Here is a 23,906-nt window from a genome sequence, read left to right as displayed (position 1 = left end):
ACTCAAAAGGAGAAATCCCTCCTAGGCTCTCCCCTAGATTTTTTAGGGACTCCGCCAGCTACTGAGTATGTCTATTCTAATTACACATTCCAGAGCTGGGAAGTAACCACAGAACGGGCTCAGGGACCTACTGGGCCTGCTGTGAGCTGACCTGAGCTGAAACCCCACTGCCTGCCTGACCTGCATACACCCCCTGTTCTGACTGGAGGGCACAGCGACGTTTGCATCTCCTGAAGGTGTCAGCTTGGAGCCCGTGTCCAGTACTGCCCAAAAGTTCTGGTTATTTCCTTCCCCCCATGCAGTTATCTGGTAAAAGATCACAGGCCCCTTCGAGGATGGCTGCAAGAATGGTGGACTGTAAAGTTTTGGCCGTGTACCTGGGTCCTTCCTCAAAGAGATCCGGCCTCCCCCTCATCTAAGGGGTTCTGGGTCTGTAAATTGACTCAAGTCTGGGAATTGAATGAGGGCCACAGCTCTCTGATTTTGTAATTCAAGTTAGACTTTTGATTTCTTGACCTAGAACCTTTCTCCTTACGCAGACCAAGGAAGAATGTAGCAGGCTTCTATCCCTCTGACTTCTAGGAGCCCCGTGGTGAGCTCAATGCCAGAGGTGTTCAGGAATCAGACTGTTCTGATGGGAGCTTTGCTCTGCCACGCCCACCTTGTCTCTGGCAGTTGAGGCCTGTCACTGGGCCCCTCCACTCTGGGATCCAGTTACGGCCACTGCATTTAGTTTCCTAGCCTGCAACAGGTCCCACCAGGAGGTCTGGCCTACAGACAGAAGCTGTCAGGGAGCTCTTAAGGATGCCTGTGCTCCTCTCAGCAAATTTCTCCCTCACAGCAGTGGTTAAAGTGTGTTCACCCGGGGTGGGTGAGTAGGTCGTCAGTGACAAGTCCCCTCCAGCATTCCCATCTCCCTGTTAGGCAGAAGGATACATATGAGCAGGGTGGAGAGAGAATAAGGCCGGTAAAGCCCACTTAAAGGGGCTCACAGACTTAACCAGATGAAACTAGGGAGCCAGAAAAAACTGTTAAGGAGTTAATCACCTGAAGCTCTGAGGGCCAGGAGTAACTTGGAATATCCAGATGTTCCCCAGATAAAGAAAAGTATCCGAGCACATAGCCCATGTCGTTGTAGATCCTGCCATTCATTGTAAGATTTACTTTGGCCTGCCAAAAGGCCCAGCATATTCTTTAACTTAACGTATATGCTGTTTTTCCCTCCTCCTCCAGCAACCAATCAACTAATTTGCCACCTGGGCAGGAGACGAGCAGCATGATTAATTTTCCAAACAAGCCCAGGTATAAACAGCATAGTAAAAACAGGGAAGATTCCATTTTAGAGCTAAGATTGCATTTTAAAAGTCAGATAGTTAAGAAGTAAGATTCTTAACATATTCTTTAGCAAACAGACAGTAATTCACCCCCCTTGGGAGCAGGGCAGGCGATCTTGATATGTTCCCAGAGGAAAGCTGCTGTCCTGGGGACGAACCAGATCAGAAAATTTCTTGGGTTGAGATAATTTTTCAGAATTACCTGGAGGACTGATAATAGAAGAGACACAATGTCTCTCATCAAAGATACACATCTTGAGACCACTTACAAGTCCACATTCCTAGCCCTTTGTCACATTCCTGAAAATTCCTTAAAAGGCAGAACCCCCAATTTTTCAGTGTGAGAACACCCATGCTTTCGCTCTAAGTGAGTAACCTTAAACTTTTTCTCAACCTTTCAGGGTGCGCCTCCTCTCTGAGGACGCCCACACACTCTCTCTCTTTAAGTGCATACCTTTAAATAAAACTTTTACTCTGCTTCCCTACTGTGTCTCTGCCCTTCAGTTTTGGTTGCGGCCGGGACGAGAACCGAGGAAAATAAACAACCGCCCCTGAACATCCTGAAGCCTTTGAATCCCTTCCTCTCCATGGAAGCAGGGAGACCAGGAGTTCCATGTCACTCAGCGTGGGCCACCTTTTGGTCCATGTTTCAGCCGACCAACCAAACTGGTAGAGCTCTTCCTAACTCCCAAGATGCAACATTAGATGCCAAACCTGCACTTAGTGAGCTTGAATCAAAAAGTCAGTATCAATATTGGGATTCTGCTTTAAGAAAAAAATGACTACAAAATGCTCCTGGCCCAGGGGATGGGGGCCCAAAACTTCAGTGTCAATAACTTCAAGGCACACACATGGCTCGCCCTGCCCCACACCCCACAACACATTAATCAGCTCACAGCAAAGCGGGGAGTCCCTGCCTCCACTCTTAGGTGAGTGTGGGTGCAGTGGCCGCTAGGGGACAGGCGGGAACCCCCTGGGCTCCTCTGACTTGCAGGGGCTGTAATGAGGAGCTGCAGAGCTGCGGTCCTGTCCTTGGAGGTATCTGAGGCCTGTGTGGCCACCAGAGGTTGGCAGAGGGAGCCAGGGTGGAGAGGCCTCGGGTGCCTCCCAGGTGAATTGCCGAGGCTGCAAAGCTGCTTCTGTGTCTGGTGGATGCTTGGAGATTACTAACCCCACCCCAGAGAGAATTACTTTGAGAACAGTTTCCTTCCTAGAGTGAAGGGCCTCCCTGGAAGGCCACTTCCCTTGCCTCAGGGGTGTGATGTCAGCAACAGCAGGGACAGGCTTAGGCAGGGTGAGAGGGAGAAGGGAAGATGGTCCTGGAGGCCTCAGATCCAGGGACCATGCAGGGTGCGGCCCTCGCTCAGCTCCAAGCCCTCTGGGGCCTTCAACCACTGACACAGGCTCGCAGACACCCTGTCCCCAGGCCAGCCCAGCCCCAGCTCCGGACTTAACAGCAAGCCCTGCAATAGGGCCTGTGATGTTAGCCTCCAGGGCGGGCAGAGCTGGAGCAGGTCTGAAGGTCAGGAGGCAGTGGGGAGAGCTCTCCCTGGGGCAGACCTGGGCACACCTATGGGTACTGGCAGGAGTGGGCTCTGACCCCTGAGTCCACTACCCTCAGGCCTAGGTCTCCCCCACGCAGACTGAAAGCTTAGGAGGGTGATCGCTGAGGCCACCCACGGCCTGGGAGTCCCCGTGCAGGCACAGAAACTCTGCCCAGCGCGTCTCTCTCTTTTGGGGCCCAACTCTCAGCGGATCGCAGAGACTCATAAAAACTCAGAGACAAACCGAGAAGGTTCTATATTTGCCCTCCAGCACCTTCAAACCATCGCCAGCAAGGAGGAGCTGGTTTCCAGAGGCGTCTGCTCATAATCTCCCATGTCAGCTGAGAACACCACCACCACCAACAGCCTCAGTGTCCCCAGACGTCAAAGCATTTTCCTGCCCCCCATCTGAAAGAGCAGAGCCACAGTCACAGCAGTGGGAGGGCAGGGGGCAGGCTTCAAGCCCAGAACCGAGGAGGGCCTGGGGCCCAGCTGCCCAAATGTCTGAGATCTCACCTCAAAAGTAGGAGAAGGACTCTGAGTATCTGTAGCTGGGAAGATGGCTTTCAAATGCCATCTGAGCATGTCATGCACTACCTGGCCTCGGGTACCCCCTCCTGTGCTGCACAGGACGGGTGGCAGCCTTCTCATCCCAGGACTGCGCTCACACCTGCCCCAGGTCAGACTGGGGGCTCTGGCGGGGCCAGCCAGGTAGGCAGCCTGTCTGGGGAGCGCATGTGCTCTCCTTGGCTCCGGCTGCCTGGGCGAGTGTCTCCAGGGCAGGAGCTGGCCAGCTGGCGGGGGTTCTCCAAAGTATTCACAAGACAGAGACAGCCCTGCACCCCCACCCATGCCCTGTGCACACAGGGAGGTCTGGGCCATGTCTCGGGGGCCAGGGTGGGGAACACCACTCCGATCGCCCCCAGGGCATCGTCAGCCCACCCCTGGGCAGCTCTGCTGCCAGCACTCACCTGGGGTGGACGGGCCTCTGAGCAAAGGTGGCCAGGCCACGCCCAGGGAGGGACGCAGCCTGCCCTGGGCTGGCATCTGCAGGCGGAGCTGCAGCCAGAAGCCTTGTCCCCTGACTTTGAAGCCACCTCTCTCCCGGCTTACCCGGTAGCTGGAGACCCGCGGATCCTAATCTGCCACTTCCTCGTCCTCACACTGCCCTCTGACTTAATTTCCTCAACTCTGAAATAGACCCCTACTTCCCAGCGTGTGAGGAGTCGATGACTAAGACCAGAGACTGGCACATTATAACCAGAGGGTTGTTACCATTACTAAGACCCCACTCCCACCCAGCAGACCCTCATGACCAGAGCATCATGGGGCCAAGATCCCTTCACTAGACACCTTTTGGGGAAAATTACTGTCTTGTTATTATCTACTCCTGTCCTCCTGGGAGACACTTTGGAAGCCATAACAGCATTATAAGGGTTCACGGGGGCTGCTGGAACTGACTCGCATCGATCAGTTTCTCAATTTCCTAACAGTTGCTGCAGGTCCCTGGTTTCTCACAATACCCATTTGCTGAGGAGAAGTCTCCTTAGGCTGGTGTTACCCTTGCCCAGCCCGGTGTGCCCTTGCTCAGCCCACAGGTCCCCGAGCTGGCTGTCGGCTGGGAGGGGTGGGCTTCCCGGGGCCAGCAGCTCGCCATGCCTCACTGCGGCCACAGCCCTTTCATGCCACCCTGGCCCTCCCTTGGGGTCTGTCTGCCCCAGGAGCCCGAGACCCTCAGCGGTAAGGCCTGCTGGTGATGGCTGGCTTGCTGGCGGGACACGGGCCCAGCCACACCTGACAGCAGGTGGGCCTTGCCTCTGCCCAGGGGTCCTCCCACCAACTCTTTAATGAGGCAGGTGAGAGCCCAGGAGACTGCACGCCGCGTGCAGCTCGCTTACTTGTACACTTTGGTGTTGTACGTCTTCTCCCCGGGGAAGCCGAACATGCCGCAGACCACGCGGGAGTTCTTGGCCGTCCAGTGCTTGTCACAGATCTGCTTCCAGGTCTTGCCGTCCTTCACCTCCACGTAGCCCTCCGTCACGGGGGCGCGCTTGCGGTAGGCAGAGAGGATGGCTCGGACCCGGATGTCCTCCACCTGGATGTTCAGGTTCTGGGAAGGACGACGCAGGGAAGAACAGGGGTTACTTTCTGGTCTGGCCACGGAGAGGCGACTGAAGGCCAGACACTCTGCCAGCCTGCAGGGGCCGGGGAGCCAAAGGAGACGTGGGGGACCCCAGCAGCTCCTCCCACGTCCTGCAAAAGGCCAGAAGAGCAGAAGTCAGCATCCTCCTCCTGCAGGGGTCTCGAAATAAGAGCAGAAGAATGAATCTTTTTTAAAAATTTAATGTCCTTTACTAAAAATAACTTGGATTTTGCATTTTATTCCAAAGCATGCGTGTGTGTGTGTGTGTGTGTGTGCATTCCCACTAATCTTTCAGTAAAACTGAAGTTTCAGGCAAATGAACCTCAGATATCCGTCTTATACACTAAATATCTCACACCCTGAGTGAGAAAATCTCAGGAAAGGAGGGGTGGGGTTGGAGAGGAGAAGCGAGGGGAGGAGGTGTGTGCAGGGAGCCAGGGCTGCCTAGCGGGGAGGGAGGGAGGGAGGGATGGACGCAATCCTTTGGCTGTGGCAGGGAAAGATTCCGAATGCCCCATCCACGTGTCTTGGTGCCACGGGTCCTGTGACCTGAATGGAGGCTGTAAAGGATCTAGGGTCCAAGCAGGCAAACGTAATACCGCCCCCGGCAGCTTTTCTTTGGCAGATTCCAAATTGATGCTCTTGTAAAGCCCCCTCCACACTGTCCCCCCATCTTTCTGTGGGACTGAGGGAGAGGAAGGACCCCAACAGGAGGAAGGGACTGGGGGAGTGGGCTTTGCTCCCCAATTCCCTGACACCAAGTGGCCATGGCCCTGCCCCACGCCTACACCCCAGTCCCAGAGATTTGGTAGGAGGACAGGGGGCCTCAAGAGGCCAATCCAGATGAGAGGACTGGGGTGCTAGCCCAGAGTGATATTAATACCTTTGTGATTTTCCGAGGCTCACCCACGCTGCCTCCAACACTGTGGGAGCCCCTCCTGAATCTCTCACTTGCAGCCCCTCCTCCTTCCGCCCCTGCCCTGTGGGGGTCACCACCAGCTCCTGCAAGGCTCCCTGAGCCCCTGCCCCCATCTCCCTCTCCATCCACCCGCTACAGGACAGTCACCAGAGAGCTCTTTCTAAAGCACAGAGTAATCTTGTCCCTTGACTGACTACTTTTGCCTGTGTAGTAATGCCCAAATTACTTAGCAAGGGGCCCACGGCCCATCATGACTGCTTCTACCTCTGCTCTGGCCCTCTCGCCGACCTGGCCCCAAATCTATGCTCAGGTAACTGTAATATAATGTAACAGCTACCATGCAAGTCTGGCAGTAAGTGTTTTCTGTGCATTCTCTCACTTAATTCTCAAACAATAGAATGAGGTGCCTAGCTCTTGTCACCCCTGTTTTCCAGTTGAGGAAATTGGTTTACTCCAATTATTTCCCCAGGAAGATGGAATGCAGTGTGAGTAGCTCTCTGAGCTGGGGCAGGGATGGGGAGCTGGCTGGGCAAGGGTGCTGGCAGAGAGAAACATGGCGACCTGAGTTCCCGAGCCCCTGTCCAGCCAGGATGCAAATGAGCCATGGGGTTGAACAGGACCATTATTTGGGTGCCCAGGGATCCGTGTCTCCTCACCACTGGCTTCTGGGTGCAAAGCCAGGCTCAGCTTCCCCAGCCCTGCAAGGCAGTGGAAAGTGGGGCTGAGTGAGGGCATTTGGCCCTGGCTGGCTGCTTTCCATGCAGAGGAAGGAAAGCTGCCAGGGGCAAGATTACGTTTGCCAGCTTGGATCCTGGATCCTTTACAGACACCATTCAGGCCACAGGACCTGTGCCACCAAGACACGTGGACAGGGACATGCCAAGAAAGGGGATAAGTCCTAAACTGCCTGTGGGCCAGCCCCCTCTCTCATCTTCCCACCTCAGGAGGCCAGACTGGCATCCCAGTAATGCGTAATGCCCAGAGGACAGTTACTGCTGTGGGATCAGCCCTGTGGCTTCTCAGTGCAGATAGGCTGGGACAACTTTACTAAATTCACAAGTCCTTCCCCACCCCCACTGCCACCACCTCCCCACCTGCCATGGGGCAGCAGTGCGGGCTTGCTAAGGGGACAGGCAAAATGTGGACGTCAGCATCCAGGCTGCCACAGGAGGAAGAAGGCCCGGCGGAGGGAGCACAGCAGACCCTGGACCCCTGTCTTCATGCAGGATGGCCTCCCCTCAGTGGAAGCATGACTGGTGGGGAAGCCAGGAGGGCTCAAGGAGGAGGGACATGGGGCTTGGAGAAGGGAAAGCATAGAACCATGTGTTATTGTCCTTTTTCTTTCACCAACTGTGTGCATGTGTGTGCATGCATGTGTCTGTGCATGATGGTGTGTGTGTCTGTGCATCTAGATACGTGAGAGTGTGCCTTGCTGTGTGTGTCTGTGTGCCTGATGGTATGTACCAGGGTTGTGTGTGCAGCGTGTAGGCCTCTGCATGTGTGGAGTATGTGTCTATTTGAGCACCTGTGTGGTGGAAAGGACCAGAGGGCCCTGCTCCCTTCAGAGCCTCAGGGGAGCAGTCAGGATTGACTTTACATTCGTTGTTCCTCCTCCTCTTCTCCCTCCGTGGAGCCAACTCCTTCCCATTCTGCAGGGCCCAAATTCACATTCATTCGTTCATTCAACAAAATAATCTCTCCCTTCCATGGATCTCGATAGGCTTCTGCCCTCGCCCCAAGCACAGGCCCTGTTCCTTGTCTGAAGAACAGTGACGGCAAGGGCCCTCATCTACCCAGCACCAACCAACTCATTGCACTCAGGCTCCATGCGCAGAACCCTAGGGCCATTCTCTCGCTCAATTCCCATTACGACCCACGAGAAGGCTAAGGGTATATACACCCTTGTTACAGGTGGAAAATGAGAAAACAGCAAGGTTTTGAACTCCAGGTTCACACAACCAATAAGTAGATAAACAAGGGTCAAAAACCAAGTTCCAACTCCCTAGTCCATGCTCCAGGCTCACAACCACAGGTCTAGAGGATCCTTGCCCTCTGGCCCATGCCCTCTCCACTGCCTGGTATGAAGTTAGTCCACTTGGGGCAGGGCCTGGGGCTCAGCCTTCTGGGTGGTCCCCTCAGGGGCTGCACATCTGAAGTCCACCCTGCACGCTGCACCCGATGCTGCCCGGAGGAGATGTGAGTTAGGCAGGGCAGACGTGAGGGAGAGCTGCCTTGCAGCTGCTCCTTTGCTCAGGCGGGGGGCTGGCGGGGAAACCCTCTGTGGCACACATTCAGGGCTCACTGCTAGTTAACGAGCTTACACAGGCTGCTCAGAGACCTCTGTGTAGGAAAACACACATATAAACACATAACTTCCCTCCTTACTTCACTGCTGTGGAATTCCTTTCAAAACCACAAATGTTAGGGTTTTTTTTCCCCAGAAGTTCAACTCGAAAAGATAAGATTTGAGACTCTAAAACATACATACAAAATTTTCTTTTCTAACAAAGGGCTCTCTAGACTTTCTAGTTTTCATTAAGCCCAGTAAGTAGCCCAGAAGCTGGTAACACATCTGGCACATTTTAAAAGTCAAATTAAAGTCTAAATTCTGTCGCTCTTGCCAGAGATAATAGTTCACCCGGCTCTCCGAAAGGCTTCCCTGTAAAGAACTCCCAGAACCTTCTGGACTTGTCATCCCCAGGGAGGGCCTGAGCCCTGGGAGTAATTGCCACCTCCAAAAGGGGAAGTCAAGGTGCAGCGAGGCCGGGGCCTGCCCTGTTCAGCAAGGGGGCCAGTGAAAAGGGACCTGGAGGAGAAGGGGCACTCGGTGTGACTCCCAGCTTGAGCCCCAGGGACAGTTCCCTTCTGCAGCATCTGTGAATGACTTGCAAATTCCACAGTGTGACAGTCTGGGGCTGTGGCCAATGAGGAAAAATCACCAATTTTGAAAGTCCAGTTGGAGATTGCATCAGGGAAAGACACAGGGGCAGGCAAGGCAAGGAAGCAAGCAAGCCTCCAAAAAAGCACCTCACAACCTGTCTGAAAGCTCAGCCTGGGTGCAGAGAAGCCCACCCGAGGGGGCGTGTTTGCAAGGGCCAGCTCTCACCCCATCATCCCCCTTCCCTCCACTCTAGAAGCCATCATTTAGTGGCCTGCCCACTGGAGAAGTCAGCTCAGGAGTGTCATGGGGTAGGAAGATGTCTCCACGATGGGGAAACATCCCAGAATGCCATCAGCCCAACCAGAAAGCACACCTGGTTCATTCTGCCCAACCTCTGCTCGCTTGGCAAGCGCCTTCCCTCTCCTGCTAAGGGTCCTGTATCCAGTACCAAAGCCCTCAGCTTTCATCATTTGGCCATTTCGAAAGAAGGGTCTTCCAGATAGAGATCCATTTTCCCAGCTGTCAGCGTGGCACCTCGAACCACAACCCATGATACCCCGTCTTTCCTCCCTGCACACAGCCAGTCTCCCACCCTTCCAGCGGGAAGGCTACACTCCTCCCCGCCTTTTGCACACCCTTCCTCACCTCTCACAGTCTGCCCAGCAATGCTGCCTCTATCCATCCAACACCTTCTCGGCTCCCACTTCTACTTTCCAATCAGGTAGTGAGCATGGTGGGTGTGAAAGGAGGGCATGTCGCGTGGGGTCTGCGTATCTCCCCAGTCCGGGCAATCACTGGCTGGGCCACCTTGACCACTGTGTATGCATGTGTCTTGTTCCAAACCTTCCTGTGGCTCCCCCAGGCTGTAGGCTCCTGGTCAAGAGCCTTGCAGATTGATCCCTCACATCTCCCCTGCCTTCCAGTCATGAGCTTCTCCCACAGCCATGCTGACCTCAGTCTCCTAACCCCCTCATGGGACCTCCCTGCAATTGTCTCTTCTTCCTCTCTACTTCTCAAAATGCTACTGACTTCAGGGTCAACTTCATTAATTCGTTCAAAAAATGTTTATTGAGTGCTACCACATCCCAGGCACTGTACGAGGCCCTGGGACACAGGGGACAACCAGATAGGCAAGCCTCATGTGGTCACCAATGACAGGAGAGAAGAGAAAGCACCACCTCCTCCAGGAAGCACCCTGTCCAGCCCCACCAGAGATTTGATTTCTCCTTCATTCCTCTAGCATTCACTTTCTGAGCCACTCATTTAGTCCTGGACCTGGAGTGACTGTCTTGTACTATTATTTCTCTCTCCATGTGTCTCATCAGATTGTGAATCTCTCAAGGGTAGAACTACGTCTTATTCATTTTTGCCTTACCCATGACTCCTAGTGCTGGGCATGACACATAGGGTCATTTTTGGAATAAACCAATAATTTTTAAAAATCCAATTACAGGAATTCGGCTAAGCTAGAAACATTGGGCTTCCAAGCCAAAAATTTAAGAAAGGCTCTCTTTATTCTTTGTTTAATGCAAAATAAACAACCAGACAGCACACTCACCTCTCTAATTTATAATATAAGCACTACTTGTGTGACTTGTGGATGGGCAAGGAAAATGTCTACACTGTATCCATGCCTTCTCTTGTCAGCTGAGCTATTTAATACCCTCCCTTTTCCCCTTGAAATCTGATGCTAAGAAATAGTTACTGAACTCACTTAAAAGCAGATCTGACCCTCAGCACACATTTACATGGTTAGCTAAGCGGGTACTGTCTGTAAACAGCATAAAGCATGTTGCAGTAGACAAGTCTGGCTACACTGTAATTACCCCCTTTTGGTGAGAAAATCAGGAATTCACAGTGTAAGAAGCTGCCAGTGACATTCCCTGGCCAGTGACTTCCAACTGGGTCAGACGGAGGAAAGGGAAGAAGGGAGACAGTTCAGGGATTTCTGTTCCTCATCTTGAGGCCATGGAGACCAGTGGGGTGGGGGTGGCCTGGAGAGCTGAGGTCATTCCGAGCTACCAGAGGAAAAAGTTGGCACTCTGTCTACGCCCTCCTCTTATAAATCAAGAGCCTTGCAAGACTGCTGGAAAATCGAAGGCTCTGTGTTTCATTTTCCAACCTGGGGTAGGTGACAGAGGCTGCTTCTCTGGAGAACAGGCAAGCTCTACTGTCTGCAGGAAGCTGGCGGGACACCTGTTTCGGCCATCAGTCCCTCTGACCCAGCAGGGGAGCTGGAGCCACAGACCAGGCAAGTCCTTGGCCAGACCAGGCCATCCACCCACTCTCGGGTGGGGTACCTGATGCTTCTCGTGGTAATCATCACCATGGTAACAAAGCAATGACTTGTGAAACTGTCCTTCACCACTACTGGACTGTAAGCTCCAGGAGCATCCTCCGCCAGACGCCTGCCCTCCCCTGCCCAATGTCCCTTCTATCAGCCCTGGCCTGCTATTCCTCATCACTCCCAGTGTGTGCACAGGGCTGCCCGCCAGGCCTCCCTTCCCTCAGGGAAGAACAGAATCCAAAGCCGGGGGTCAAAATAGGGACCAGCAAGATCCAACTGACTGGTGCTGGCTCGGAGGAGCTGTTAAGGGGACCATTCATTACTCCCTAGTGTCCCCTTCAATGAGGGGAACCAGACCCTAAAGGGGGCTAGTTTCTAGGATGACCTCTTCCCCATCACCACCAAAACTAGGAATATTTGATCATTCCCATCCACAGACTCACAAAACTTTACCATCCCACAGCCTCAAAAAAAAAAATCCCTCAATCTCTTTATTCCCAGTGCCTGGCAGAGTGCCTGGGGTGCAATTAAAATGAATGACTGAGCAGATACAGCCCCCAGCTGCCTTAGCAACAGACTTCATAGGATGGGGTCAGGGGGGGCTTCTTGGCATTGACGCCTCTGGCATGGCTAAGGTGGGGCAGATGAACCAGTTGGGCCCATTGCAGAGCCAAACCAGACACCCCCAGCCCAATCCATTCATATCAGCAGACTGCCCTGCAGAGCGGATCCCCCAGCCAGCGCAGAGGGAGGCTTCCTTCCACCTACTGCTGCCATATAGCATCCCTGCCAATGATGTCTCTCCACTCATCTCTCCCTTTCCAAAGTGCCATGCAATTTACCATCCAGTCTACACTGTTCAAAGCCTGGGTGCATACTGCCCATTCATTTATTTCATCTAAATGAGTTATTATGATGCTACCTATTCATCTATTTCATCTAACAAGTAAGTACAGTTGACTTTTGAACAACACAGGTTTGAGCTGCATAGGACCACTATAAAGACAGATTTTTTTCAATAAATATGTAAGAAACATTTTTGGAGATTTGCGGCAATTTGAAAAAAACATTTTCTTCTCTCTAGCTTATTTTGTTGCAAGAACACAATATAAAATATATATAACAGACAAAACATGTGTTCATTGACTGTTTATGTTATCAGTAAGCATAATGTAACATTCTGGTCAACAGCAGGCTATCAGTAGTAACATCTGGGAGGGGAAATCAAAAGTTATATGTAGATTTTTGACAGTACAGGGGATCAGCATTATAGCCCCTCTGTTATTCAAGGTCAGCTGTATAAGATTACTTGTCCATTTATTTTATCTCACAAATAATTACAATGATATTATACTTTTCAAAGAGTTACAGGAACAATACCCGGCCAGGAATCAGTTTCCCAGAGTTGCCAAGATGTGCACAATTTCAAGTATTTGTTTCCATCAGCCATATAAATGCCCCTTTGTTTTTCAGATGCTGTGCTCTAATTTTAGGTGGGAAAATAAGTCACCTCAGAACTAATTCTGTTGTGTCCCTTGTGGTTACTGGCAAGCCCTGACCACATAGAGACTCCCAGTAGATAGAATCATGGACTGTTAGCACTGGACAGAATCTTATACATCGTCTGGTCCAAGCTCACTGTGAGCTGGGAGACAACACCCAGGACAGGTACCTCTGATGGCCCGACTTGACAAGTTCAGCCCATTTCAGTAAGACCGAGGATTCAAAGGCTCTGGGCTGCCACAGTAGCTATTTACTTCCTTGCTGAAATGGCTGGCACAAACTGCCCACTTGCTACCATTTGCCCTCCTGCCACAGAGGGAGGTCACCAGCTATCCTGTGGCTGTTGGGGAAGCAGGGCTATTTGTAGGCTTGGAAGAGACCACCAGCTCTAAAACTGCACAGGGATGAAAACAGGCTCCCTTTCTCTCCTAATCACCCAGTGCAAACTACTATGCCCCCTCTCTAGCTGGGCATGGGGCATGGAGGAACTGCCGGCTGGAAAGGGCTCAGACCTTTCTAGATTAATTACTCTCCTTTGGACCCCAGACCTCTTGCCTTGGAGCCTCCTGGATGCTGGTGAGATAAGGCTGCTGTTGACAGGAAAACCTAGAAGCACTTGGCAGCTGACTGTGACTAATAAAAACCTGGTTCCTGGAATTGAAAAAATTTGCAACAACCTCAGTGTCTGTGGTTAAGAGGAGAAGAAAGAGCTTTTTCAGGTCTCAGCTCCTTTCCAGAAGGATGTGAAAGAGGAGTGGGTAGGGGTACCAGATCCTCCTGGCTCTGTCCTCCTGGCCCCTCTGTTGGGCCTTCCTCCTGGGCTACCTGCTGTCACAGAGGAGAAACTGAGGCTTGGGGGCCACTTGAAGGAGTGGCCATATATAAATCTCACAGGGTGGGGACTTGTAATTAGTTCTGGTAACCTAATTGCTTTTGCAAAAGAGCCTTTAAAAAAATGAGTGGGGGAAGAAGTGGGGAGGAAAAGAAAAGGAAGAGACCTGTCTGTTCTGACCTAAGAGCACGTGGCCCCAGCCATCAGCCTGTCTGTGAGCACATGACTTAGCAATGTGCAACACTGCTGGTGGAGAGAGGTTTGCACAGAAGAGCATCTGGATTTGTACTCTCTTCTTATCTAATGCTTTTTCCAACTTGTCCACCAGCCACAGACAGGAAACGAAGCCTCTCAATTTGAGAGCTTCTGAAATCCTACGAAGTTTGATTGGGGCCCTGTTTTCTAGGTTTAAAAAAGATCTATTTGCTCGAAACTAACAATATTTCACATTTTATCATTTGTTCCTGCTTACCTCTTTTTAAGAAGCTTTTGAGGACTAGCTTAAGACTCATCTTCCAAATGCTGCTTTATAGCGAGGTGTTTTGCACTACCTGAGAAGGGTCAGTCCTTCAGGACATACAGCTGCAAGTCTCAGGCTCCACTGAGTCTGGAAGTCAGGGGTCCTGCCTTTAACTCTGGGATCTCAAACTGAGGCTGCACAGTGAGATGTGACAGTAGAGCCTCCATCAGCGAAGCAGAGACCTAAGAGGCTGCCTGGTTAATTTTGTGGATGAAATGAGCCAAGGCTGGGGAAGGGCTGGCACGGCTGACATTCTGTAGCACTTTATTGTCTGCAGAGGACTTTCACAGAAATCACCTGATTGATTTTCCCCTGCAGAATATTCTAAACTGCCTTGTAAATGACTAGTGCCTGCTGTGTCATTCTAATGGAGAAACCATTGCACTCTGGATTACAGACTGTCATAGCCGGAAGGGGCTGATTTCAAACCACCGTTTTTTCAAAAGAGAATGGATTCGCTCAGTGTTCTGGCTGCTGGCCACCAGGTAACTCAGGGTCCAAGACTGTGAACTCTCCCTTGGTGGGGCCATTCATATGAGGAAGCTAACTTTTTCCCTTCTTTAAAAGGGAATTTATAAAGTGTCGAGGAGCCCCCAGGAATGCTCCAAGCAGATGTTGAAGGCGTCCCTGGGAAGACAGTTAGCTCATCGAGTGAAATTCCACCAGCCAGACCCCTGGGCTTAGTGACTCATGCCTCTGGCATCCCAGAGTGGGATGAACTTGGTCTAGACTATGCACAGTTTTTCCTCCATCTCTGCTTGGGGAATTCCAGTGTGCTCCAGAGAAGGCACAAGTCTGTGAGGGTCATCTCTAATGGCCTGTGATCTGTCCCCAATTTCCAGGAGGCAATGAGGGTGGGTGTTACTGAGCCTTGCCACACCCCTGCAGAGTAGGGATGGGAAGAGGGGGGATGTCCTCCTCACAGTCATTTAGCCAGTCATCCACACCTGGGGTCACAAGACATGGAGAAAGCTTAAACTAACGCTTTACTTTGACCACACCCCACTCTTAGCCACTTTTGAATTTATGGGCCCAAATGGGTGGGGGGAGGTTGAGGGACAGCTTCAGCTCTCACACTCTGCTGTGGAAGAGTGAGGGCAAAATGTCTGCTCCTGTTTTCAAGGCCAAGGTCATGAGGGGCCAGCCAGAGAAGAGGCAGGGAGAGAGCCCACACTCACAGCACACACACTAGCCACCAGCATTGCTCCCCTTGGGTATGTGTGTGTGACATGGGTGACAAATATGCACACAATGGTGGACACTGCCAATAGCCAGCTGTGGGCACCCAGGTGCGTTTTCATATGTGCAGAGTACCATAAGTCTTACTAGAACGTGGCAGTCACCTCGTCCTGCTTCCTTTGCAGTGCAGCTGTCTGGCTGCTGATTCCTGGCAGGAGGTCATCGGGTTCCCACCTGAACGGCTCCGTGATAGGAGCTCACCACTAACCGGGTGGCCCATCCATGGCTCCGTGATAGAAGCTCACTACTAACCGGGTGGCCCATCCACTGCGGGGCAGCCCTTAGTGTTAGAGTTTTCACACTGAGCTGAAATCTACATCCCTTTGCCTTCTCATTCATCTTAGCTCTGGGAGTTAGAATCAATCACGGGCATCTTTTGCACAGTAGCACTTCAAGTATTTGAGGAGAACCAACAGGTCTCCCCCGTCTTCCTTCGTGACACAGTGTCTTCCTTTCCCTGTATTATATGGTTTCCAGACCTGTCATTGCCCCACTGGCCTTTCCTCTGGGGAACCGAGTTAAGAGATGGCCTCCAAATGAACCCTTCCTTCCACAGTTCTTGGTCCAAACTGCAGAGTTTAGGGCAAGAATTCTATAGGTGCATCGGTTTACATTCACTTTTTTAGCAGCCACATCATACCTTTGGCTTATACTGAGCTTTAACTCAAACCAAACTTTTATTTTTCCCATGAACCTTGACATAGGACCTTCTATTCCTCCCTAATATGATACAGTGGGGCCTGTTATTTCACCCTACTGAGGTTTCTGCAAATCTCATTCCATACTATGATATTCCAGCAGCCCCTCCTGGTTTCGTGTCTCCTGGGAATTGTATCAGTGCACAGGTTAACTCCATGCAAGTTTCTGATACACGATGGAGCAGCAGGAGGGCAGCCCTGGGAGATGCTGCAGGGCACCGTCCGCTGTGCTCACACTGGTTAGTCAGCAGCTCTTCTGGGTGTCACTGGCCTGCACACTGTGACCCCACCTAACTGCATGTCTACCACACCTACAGCTCTTCCTTCTATCCACACTTATGGGGGACATCTCTTTAGCCAAGAGGAAGGACTACATGACTTCAGCTGCTGACACAGGCTAATACACCAGGCAGCTCAGAGAGACACCTCAGCATCCCACAAATACCCCTGTAGGTGGTCTGGGTGGCTCTCTACCCTTCAGGCCAGCTCTGCTGGTAATCCTGAGCTTCAGCCACGGAATCTTGGAGGGAAGAATCTTCTGGAAACTCAAAGATTCTCCCAGACACCCTGACATCTAGGCCCTTTCATGACCTACATTCTGCCGACTCCAGAGGGAAGAAGTCACAGGGAGCTGCTCGTCAGCTGAAAGTTTGCCAGCACCTGTGGCTGGCTGAGAAAGCTCCTAGTCTGGCTCATAGTAACCAGTCTGATTTGTCTGACAGCAACAGGGGGCCTTGAAAATGCAAGGCATGGAAGGCTGAGGAAGTCATCTGGCCCCTCAAACTGGACACTCCCCTGAGGCAGACCTCTCTGGGAGACTGCAAATTCATGTGGGGGTCCAGGCTCCTTGCCTTTAAATGACCTCTGGTTTTCCCAAGGCACATGCATGTTGTCCTCTCAGGTTATAAAGGCTGGAGGAACAGGTCCATGTGTTCTCTCCCTAAGGATGTCCCAGACCATGATGTGTGTGCAAGAGGCAGCCAGCAAGTGCCTGGAATAAAGATAGGCACTTCGCTTCCCTGTCAGGGATACTCAGCTCTTCCAGAATAAGAAAGTACTTTCTGCCATATCTTTTCGGTAATTTCTTTGCCTAGTCCACACAACTGGAAAAAGGTTCTGCTTTTTCCATGAACCACCTTACATGCGCCTCCCCTGCTCAGCATCAGAACTGCCCATAGACGTATTCAGTAAAGCCATCTCTGTTTCAGTGTCATCACTCAGTCCTTGTCCCAGAAGCATTTTTTCTAGTGTCAGATCAGTCCTCTCATTTTCCCAACCTAAAACGCCCTGAAATTCTGGCCCACCTTTCTTTTGAGCCTTCAGTAACTTTTTTATGCCCAGAGCCTGGATCTTTGCTTGACAATCCACATGTATTATCCTGAGGTTCTAAGATAAACAGAGGCCCATTAAAGATGCTATAATTAAGCTGATTGTCCTATTAGTCAGGGCAATGCTATGAAGGAATGACTGTTTCTGTGTGCTTCTTACCACTATTTATTTTTATATTATATCCTGGGAGATTCTCATCTACAGGGATAGTGGTTTTTGGTTTGTATCCCTGGGATGGAGACAATTTGGGAGCTGGAGATAGTGCTCCCATTAGGTAGCTAACATTATTTTTACTGGATACAATGGAAAATTAGATAGGCCCCTGCCTTCTGGGAGCCTCCAATCTCATTGGAAAGGTGAGATATAAGTAGGTGCAAATTATTCCATATGAGGTTATAAGAGTGGATATGGAAAGTGCGAAACTGGATCAGGCAAGCCTACCCTCCAAATCACAGACTTCGTGGTAAAGCAAAGTTGTCTGCAGTAACTGGAACACTAAAGTACATCAGCTCTCTAGCAATCTCTTCTAGTTAGGCCAAATAAGACAGCACAGTTTGAGGAGGGTTGGCTGGCAGTGGTCTGATCCTGCCAGCTGAGAGAAGGCTGGAAATCCTTCTGTGCACCACGAAGCAGGCTCAGACACGTCCCCAGCACGCTCAGTGTCCTCTAGGAACATATGAGCAGACAGCAGGCCAGCATGAGTCATGAGAGGAAAATGTAAAGACCACAATCTCGGTAGAACTTCCTCTGGAGCCCAAATAGGGCAACTTCAAGTCACCGTCCTCCGGCGTCAGTCGTAGGCTCAGCTGAAAGCTGCAGCACGGTGAAAACTACTTGGCCTGCATTCCCGGCAGACCCCCACAGTCCGTTGGGGGTGACATCCAACATGTCGCTTGGGGAAGGAGTCCTGGCTGCCTAATCCTCCTGCACTAAAGCCCCACATACCCTATAGAGACAAGTAGTGCATAAATGTTGTTGATTTTGTTGTTTGAGTGGAGAATTTGTTGAAAAGCTAAATCTGAAATTTTGTCATTAACTTAGAAGAAGGGTCACAAGCCCTTTGTCACTCCTGAATGCTGACTTGGGCCAGGCTGGCAAAGTCAGAATCATCAGAAAGAGCTTTAAAAAGTAGTCTGGTCTTTTGGGAGATTCTGACTTAGTAGGCCTGGGACGAGGCCTCGGCACTTGAGTTTTTAAAGAGATTCTGATTCCTAGCTAGATTTGGGAACAACTGCCCTTTGGGAGCCAGCCTCTGAAGTGGTCTCCACTGATCTCCGCCTTCTGAATCCACGCCCTGGGACAACCTCCTCCCACAGTGCATATGGTTGGTCCATGTGACCAACAGCAGGAATGACGGTGACTCACTTCCATGATTGGGTTATGAAGACGATGGCTTCCATGCTTCGCTCCCTCTGGAGAAAGACAACCGCGATGTCTTAAAGACACTTAGGCAGCCTACAGAGGGTAGTGTGGGGAGGTCAGAGGGCTCCAGCTGACAGCCAGAAAGAAACAAAAGCCTGCCAACAAACACATGAGTCAACCTGGGAGAGGATCCCTCAGCCCCAGAGTGGCTGCCCCCTCATGAGAGACTCAGACAACCAACCGGCTGAGCCCCTCCTGACCCCCAGAGACCATGCGGGATAATACATATGTATTGCTTAAAGCTGTAAAATCTGGGGGTATTTTGTTACACAGCAATTGAAAATGAATGCATTTCCCCAGCCTGAGGGGTGCTCTCCGAATATAGCCCAGAAGGCCTTTCATGCCCCCCTTCCTAGCTTCAGTTCACACCACTCCGAGGTTCACATTTCAGTCTTGGACAGCACCACTGAGCCCGGGTCACACCTCCACGCCTCTGTGCCTTTACCCAAGCTGCTCTGTGGGTCTGGAGTGCCCTTGCCCTCCCCTGTTCCCCCACGATGGTATCCTCTTCTCCAGAAATCCTCTCCTCCACTGCCCCCACCCAAAATCAGGTTGGTCTGGGACCCCTCCATAGTGCTTACACACTTCTTGGAGTCAGTAGGCCAGGAGTGAGTTTCATGGAAGAAGGAAAACACTTACATGAAAGAAACATCAAGAACACACGACTTGCCTCTATGTGGTTGACCAACGAATTGTCAAATTTGAACCCAGGAATCCTTTTGTCACTGCACACCACACCCACGTCTTCTGAGTGCTTGCAGTCGGTGACACCCCAGCCGTTGGAGGAGCAGGCTGCAAGGGTCGCCTCTTTGCCAGTGCAGTGGACATTGTCCAACCAGATGGGCCCTGAAGGAGGCAAAGAGAGAAACCAAGCGCTATGTCAAAATAGGTTTGTGTGTTTGGGGGCGCCGATGTTAGACATAGGAAGAGAATTTTGCTCTAATTTTGGCAGCTGTGTGTAGTCATCAATTGATTTTTCCTAAGTCAAAGTATTGTGTATCGTTCATATAGTTACGATTCTCTTGCCAGAGTAGGCAGCTGATGTGTCATCTAGGGACACGGCAGACTGAACACGATTTGAACAGAAGTCAGATTTGAGCCTGGATGTCACACTGTACGGGGGAAAGAGCAGACTGGATACTAAGCTGGGCTTGAATTCTGGCTCAGCCACTTAGCTGTATGACCTTGGTCAAAGCCTCTTTATCTCCTCAGAAAAGCTGGGGTACTCATGACACGAGCTGTGTGCAGATTGCAGATGTTACACGGCCCTTGTCTGGGTTAGTGTTGGCCCATAGAGACTCAAAAATGGCAACGACAATGGCAGAGATTATTTTAGTTATACTGACTGTGGCACAAGCCAGACTCGCCTTGCATCCTCAGCAAACGCTGAACTCTGACCCCTCAGGGAGCACCTAAGCTACCCTGCAACTCAGGGTTTGGTATTTTTAAGGCATTTTCACATCCATTACTTCCCTGACTTCCCCATACCACAGGGAAGAGGACCAGGAAGCATCACCGCTTCCACTTCACGGATGCAGAGCTCTGGCGCAGACAGGACACCTCATTCTGCAGGACCACCCCACAGAGCCGCCTTCTCACATTTCAGAAGTCAGGTGAAGGCAGAGCTTGGTTGCAGCTAGGCAGTCTGCCTGGAGGCCCTGTGGAATTCTGCTCACCTCCTGTGCCTTTCCCTGATTTGCACTAAGTTGAGTACTCAGTGTGCCAAGTGCCAGAAGCTTCATTAAAATTAGATACCACCTCACACCTGTTAGGGTGGCCACTATCCAAAAAAGCAGAAAGTAACAAGTGTTGGTGACAATGTGGAGACACGGGAATGCTTGTACACTGCTGGTGGGGATATGAAATGAAGCAGCTGCTATGGAAACCAGTATGGCAGTTCTTGAAGAAGTTAACAAGAGATCTACCACACAATCCAGCAATTCCCACTTCTGGGCATACAGTCAAAAGAACTTAAGCCAGGGTGTCAAAGAGATATTTGCACCCCTAAGTGCATTACAATGCTATTCACGATAGCCAAAAAGTGGAAGCAACCCAAGGGCTCCCTGACAAGTTGTGGTCTATACATACACTGGAATATTATTCAGCCTTAAAAAGGAAGGAAATTCAGACACATGCTGCAACATGGATGAACCTTGAGTTCATTATGCTCAGCGAAATAAGTCACAAAAAGACAAAAACCGTGATTCCTCTTACATGAGGTTCTTAGAGTAATCAACTTCAGAGACAGAGACAGAGAGTAGAATGGGGTTGCCAGGGGCTGCAGGAGGGGGAAGGGGAGTGGTTGTTTCCTGGGAACAGAGCTTCAGTCTGAGAATATGAAGAAGGGTCTGGAGGTGGGCTGCACCACAGTGTGAATGTACACTACTACCAAACTGTACGTGGAAAAATGGTTAAGACGGCGTATTTTATGTTACGGGTATTTTACCACAATTAAAGATGGTTTAAAGGTTAAACTGCTGGAGGGCTTTCAAATGGTGATCTCTATAAACACCACTACAAAATCAAACCTCTCATTTTTCTCCTGGTTCCATGAAGGGCTCTCTAGTATAGTGGAGTCAGATAACCTGGGTTCAAATTCTCTCTGCCTTGGGCTTGGGCATGAAATGACTTGGCCAGCTAGTTAACCCAGGCTGTTTCCCATTTCTAAAGTGAGAGCACTGACACCCAGCAAACAGGTCACCGTGGAGATTCAATAAGATAATGCAATTGCTTAGTACATGTTCCACCTCCTTCTCCCTCCTCCTTCCACTAAGTCAGAGAAGCAATGTTGTTTCCATGGAGCAAGGAAGAAGCAGATAAAAACATTCCCATTGTAGAGACGTGAAAATCAAGGAGAATCTGGGACTCTCCAAGGTTGGGGAGGATGTGGGGCCGGTCTGCTGATTCCGAGGCCCTGGTGAACATGCCCACTGTGAAGGCAGTCAGGGCTCAAATGAGAGCAACTGCCTCAGACGCATTGTGGGGAACAAAGGGCTTATTGAAAACATCTGGACTGAGGTTTGCCAACTGATTTCGCAATTTGGCTGTGTTTCCAAGCCGTCAAGCTCCACTGAAACATATGCTCCCTAATCGATGCTGTTTCAACAACAAACCAGTGTTTGGCTCGCGAAGTACTAGCAACGGAAAAGACCCTCTGCCCCTGAAGTGGGGCCTCTTTTTTAGAACGTTTTACAGCAAAGTTGCCAAAGAGAGAGAGATGAAAGGAAGCAGAACCCTTATTCCTTCTGCAATGAGAGAAAAGGCCCTTGCAGAGGGATGGGAAGCAGGACAGCGCTGGCTAAAGGAACCCTGAAGAGCCGGAAAACAGATCCTACAGGGCCACTTTACGTTTTGATAAGGAACATGTGAAATTAGCACCTGGCGCACAAATGGGAGCTAATGTGCCCAAGAGCTGCTTTCTGAAGTGGATTCCAGTCACCCACCCCGATAGCCCTGCCCTCTACATAGTGCCATGGGTTATTTTTTCTTAGATGGTGGAAACATAAGTTTCTATTCCTCCCAAAATAGCATCACCATGCATGGTGTACTTATTTGGCCTGATTTCATGACAATTTTTTTTTTCTATATGTTCAATGCCTACCAACTAGACTGTCCTGATTCCAAAGCACCCAGCTTCTGGTTCTGATTTTGGAATGTAGGGTGGTTCTGGGTAGAGTTCAACAAGTGCCTTCTCAGAGCTGTTAGGAAAGTGGCCCATGGGACACAGATGGGATCCAAATTTTGGACACAAAAAGCCAGTCATTCAGAAGCACAACTTCATTTTACTCTTTCCACTCACTTACTCTATGAACTTCTCCTGCTGAAAGGAGGAGAGTTTAAATAAATTACCAGACCATTTGGAAGATAAAGATCATAAATGAAATTCTGTTTGAATGCCAGAACATTCCTCTGGGCTGCTGAGGCAATGGAAATTGTTCAAGTTAGGATCTTCCTTAGGTTCAGGTTGCTGTGAGCCCCATCCAGAGAGTAAGGAATGGGGAAGCTGCCCTTCTAGAACCTTCTAAAGGGGCCCATGGTTTTCTTGAACTCAGAGATGCTTTGGGAGAGGAGGTCTGTTGACAGGCCAGGCTGGAAAACCTGGGGTGTGTGTGGGGTGCTCTCCCAGGCTTCATCACTACAGCCCAAGCCACAGAGCCTCAGACTTTATCATCCAGACTGCGTGCGCTCCAGGAGGGGCATCCTCAGGGCATCCACAGAGTGCACGTGGGTTAGACCCTGCTGCAACACATGCCAATGCACTGGTCACTTCCTCTGGTCACTATGCCAAGTTCTGCTTGCCAACTGCTTTTAATATTCTCCCAAATCAAAACGAGTAGGCAGCGAATATTTTCTGAGTGACCACCATGTATCCAGTGCTACAAATCATAAACCCATGCTGATGAAATTTATTTGTGATCATATATATTTTAAAAACCTCTCATGATGTAAACCAAGTGCCAGTTTATATAGACAGCATAATCCTTAAGGTCCTGGAGATATGACAGTTTAAAATTGTTTTAGCATCTGTTTCTCCCTCTCTTTCTTGGACACTTTTCCCTTCCTAAGTCTTGACAGTTTTAACATCTACACAGATGACCCTCCCTGTCCTTCTGACCTCTTGGTCACTATAGCCCCTCTCTCCAATGACCTTCCTCCATCCTGGGCCGGCTGCTCTCCCATGGCCACAGCTTAGATCTTGCCATCACCAGTGATCACACCTCCTCCCCATCTCCATTTCAACTCCTCTGCTGTGCACCCCCATGCCCTCCCCATTTTCCTAGCACACTGCTTCACAGACTGTAATCGCAACCTGCAACCCAGGGACCCTAGCAGCTTCCCACAGACCTTTCTACTTAGGCAGCCTGGGCTCCATGGCCCACTGTCTTAATCGCTTCCTCGCACACTCCCTCTACCCCCTTGAAGTCCCCTCCACCCTGCCTCCAACCCCATTCATCATCCTTGGATGACAAAGTCTGAGCCAGTAACCCACCCCTGCAGCCACCCTGTGCCCGCTCCTGGGCAGGTAAACACGGGATGGGGAAAAACCACACTCACATTATCTGCTAACAGGTAAACTTTAAGTTTGGGTAGAAATAAAAGAAGGTTGTCCCTGGAAAAACCCCACAGTCACTGGAAAGTATTTATTATAAAATAATTAGGCTTTGAGAGCCTGGAATAGAAAATACAGATCTGATGTAAGCCCTGGATCATTCAGCTAGCAGAATAATTGCAGAAGTGGGAAAATGAAGTGTCCA

The 23,906-nt window shown here is 50.6% G+C and overlaps 1 protein-coding gene across 2 annotated transcripts in view; it reads right to left on the bottom strand.

Moving 5' to 3' along the window:
* Window positions 1-23,906, bottom strand: part of LOXL2 (lysyl oxidase like 2) — an 86,543-nt gene that overhangs the window by 34,845 nt on the left and 27,792 nt on the right. For both annotated transcript variants that reach the window (XM_036888858.2, XM_036888859.2), the window contains 2 exons: window positions 19,322-19,497; window positions 4,777-4,988 (listed from right to left, as the gene is read on the bottom strand). In XM_036888858.2, coding sequence (XP_036744753.1) covers window positions 4,777-4,988; window positions 19,322-19,497 — 388 coding nt within the window. The remainder of the gene's footprint in view (window positions 1-4,776; window positions 4,989-19,321; window positions 19,498-23,906) is intronic.

Source organism: Manis pentadactyla, chromosome 1, assembly GCF_030020395.1.
Source record: "Manis pentadactyla isolate mManPen7 chromosome 1, mManPen7.hap1, whole genome shotgun sequence".
NCBI lineage: Eukaryota > Metazoa > Chordata > Mammalia > Pholidota > Manidae > Manis > Manis pentadactyla.
The sequence above is the reverse complement of the archived record's forward strand: the minus strand, read 5'-3'. Positions and strand labels throughout refer to the sequence as shown.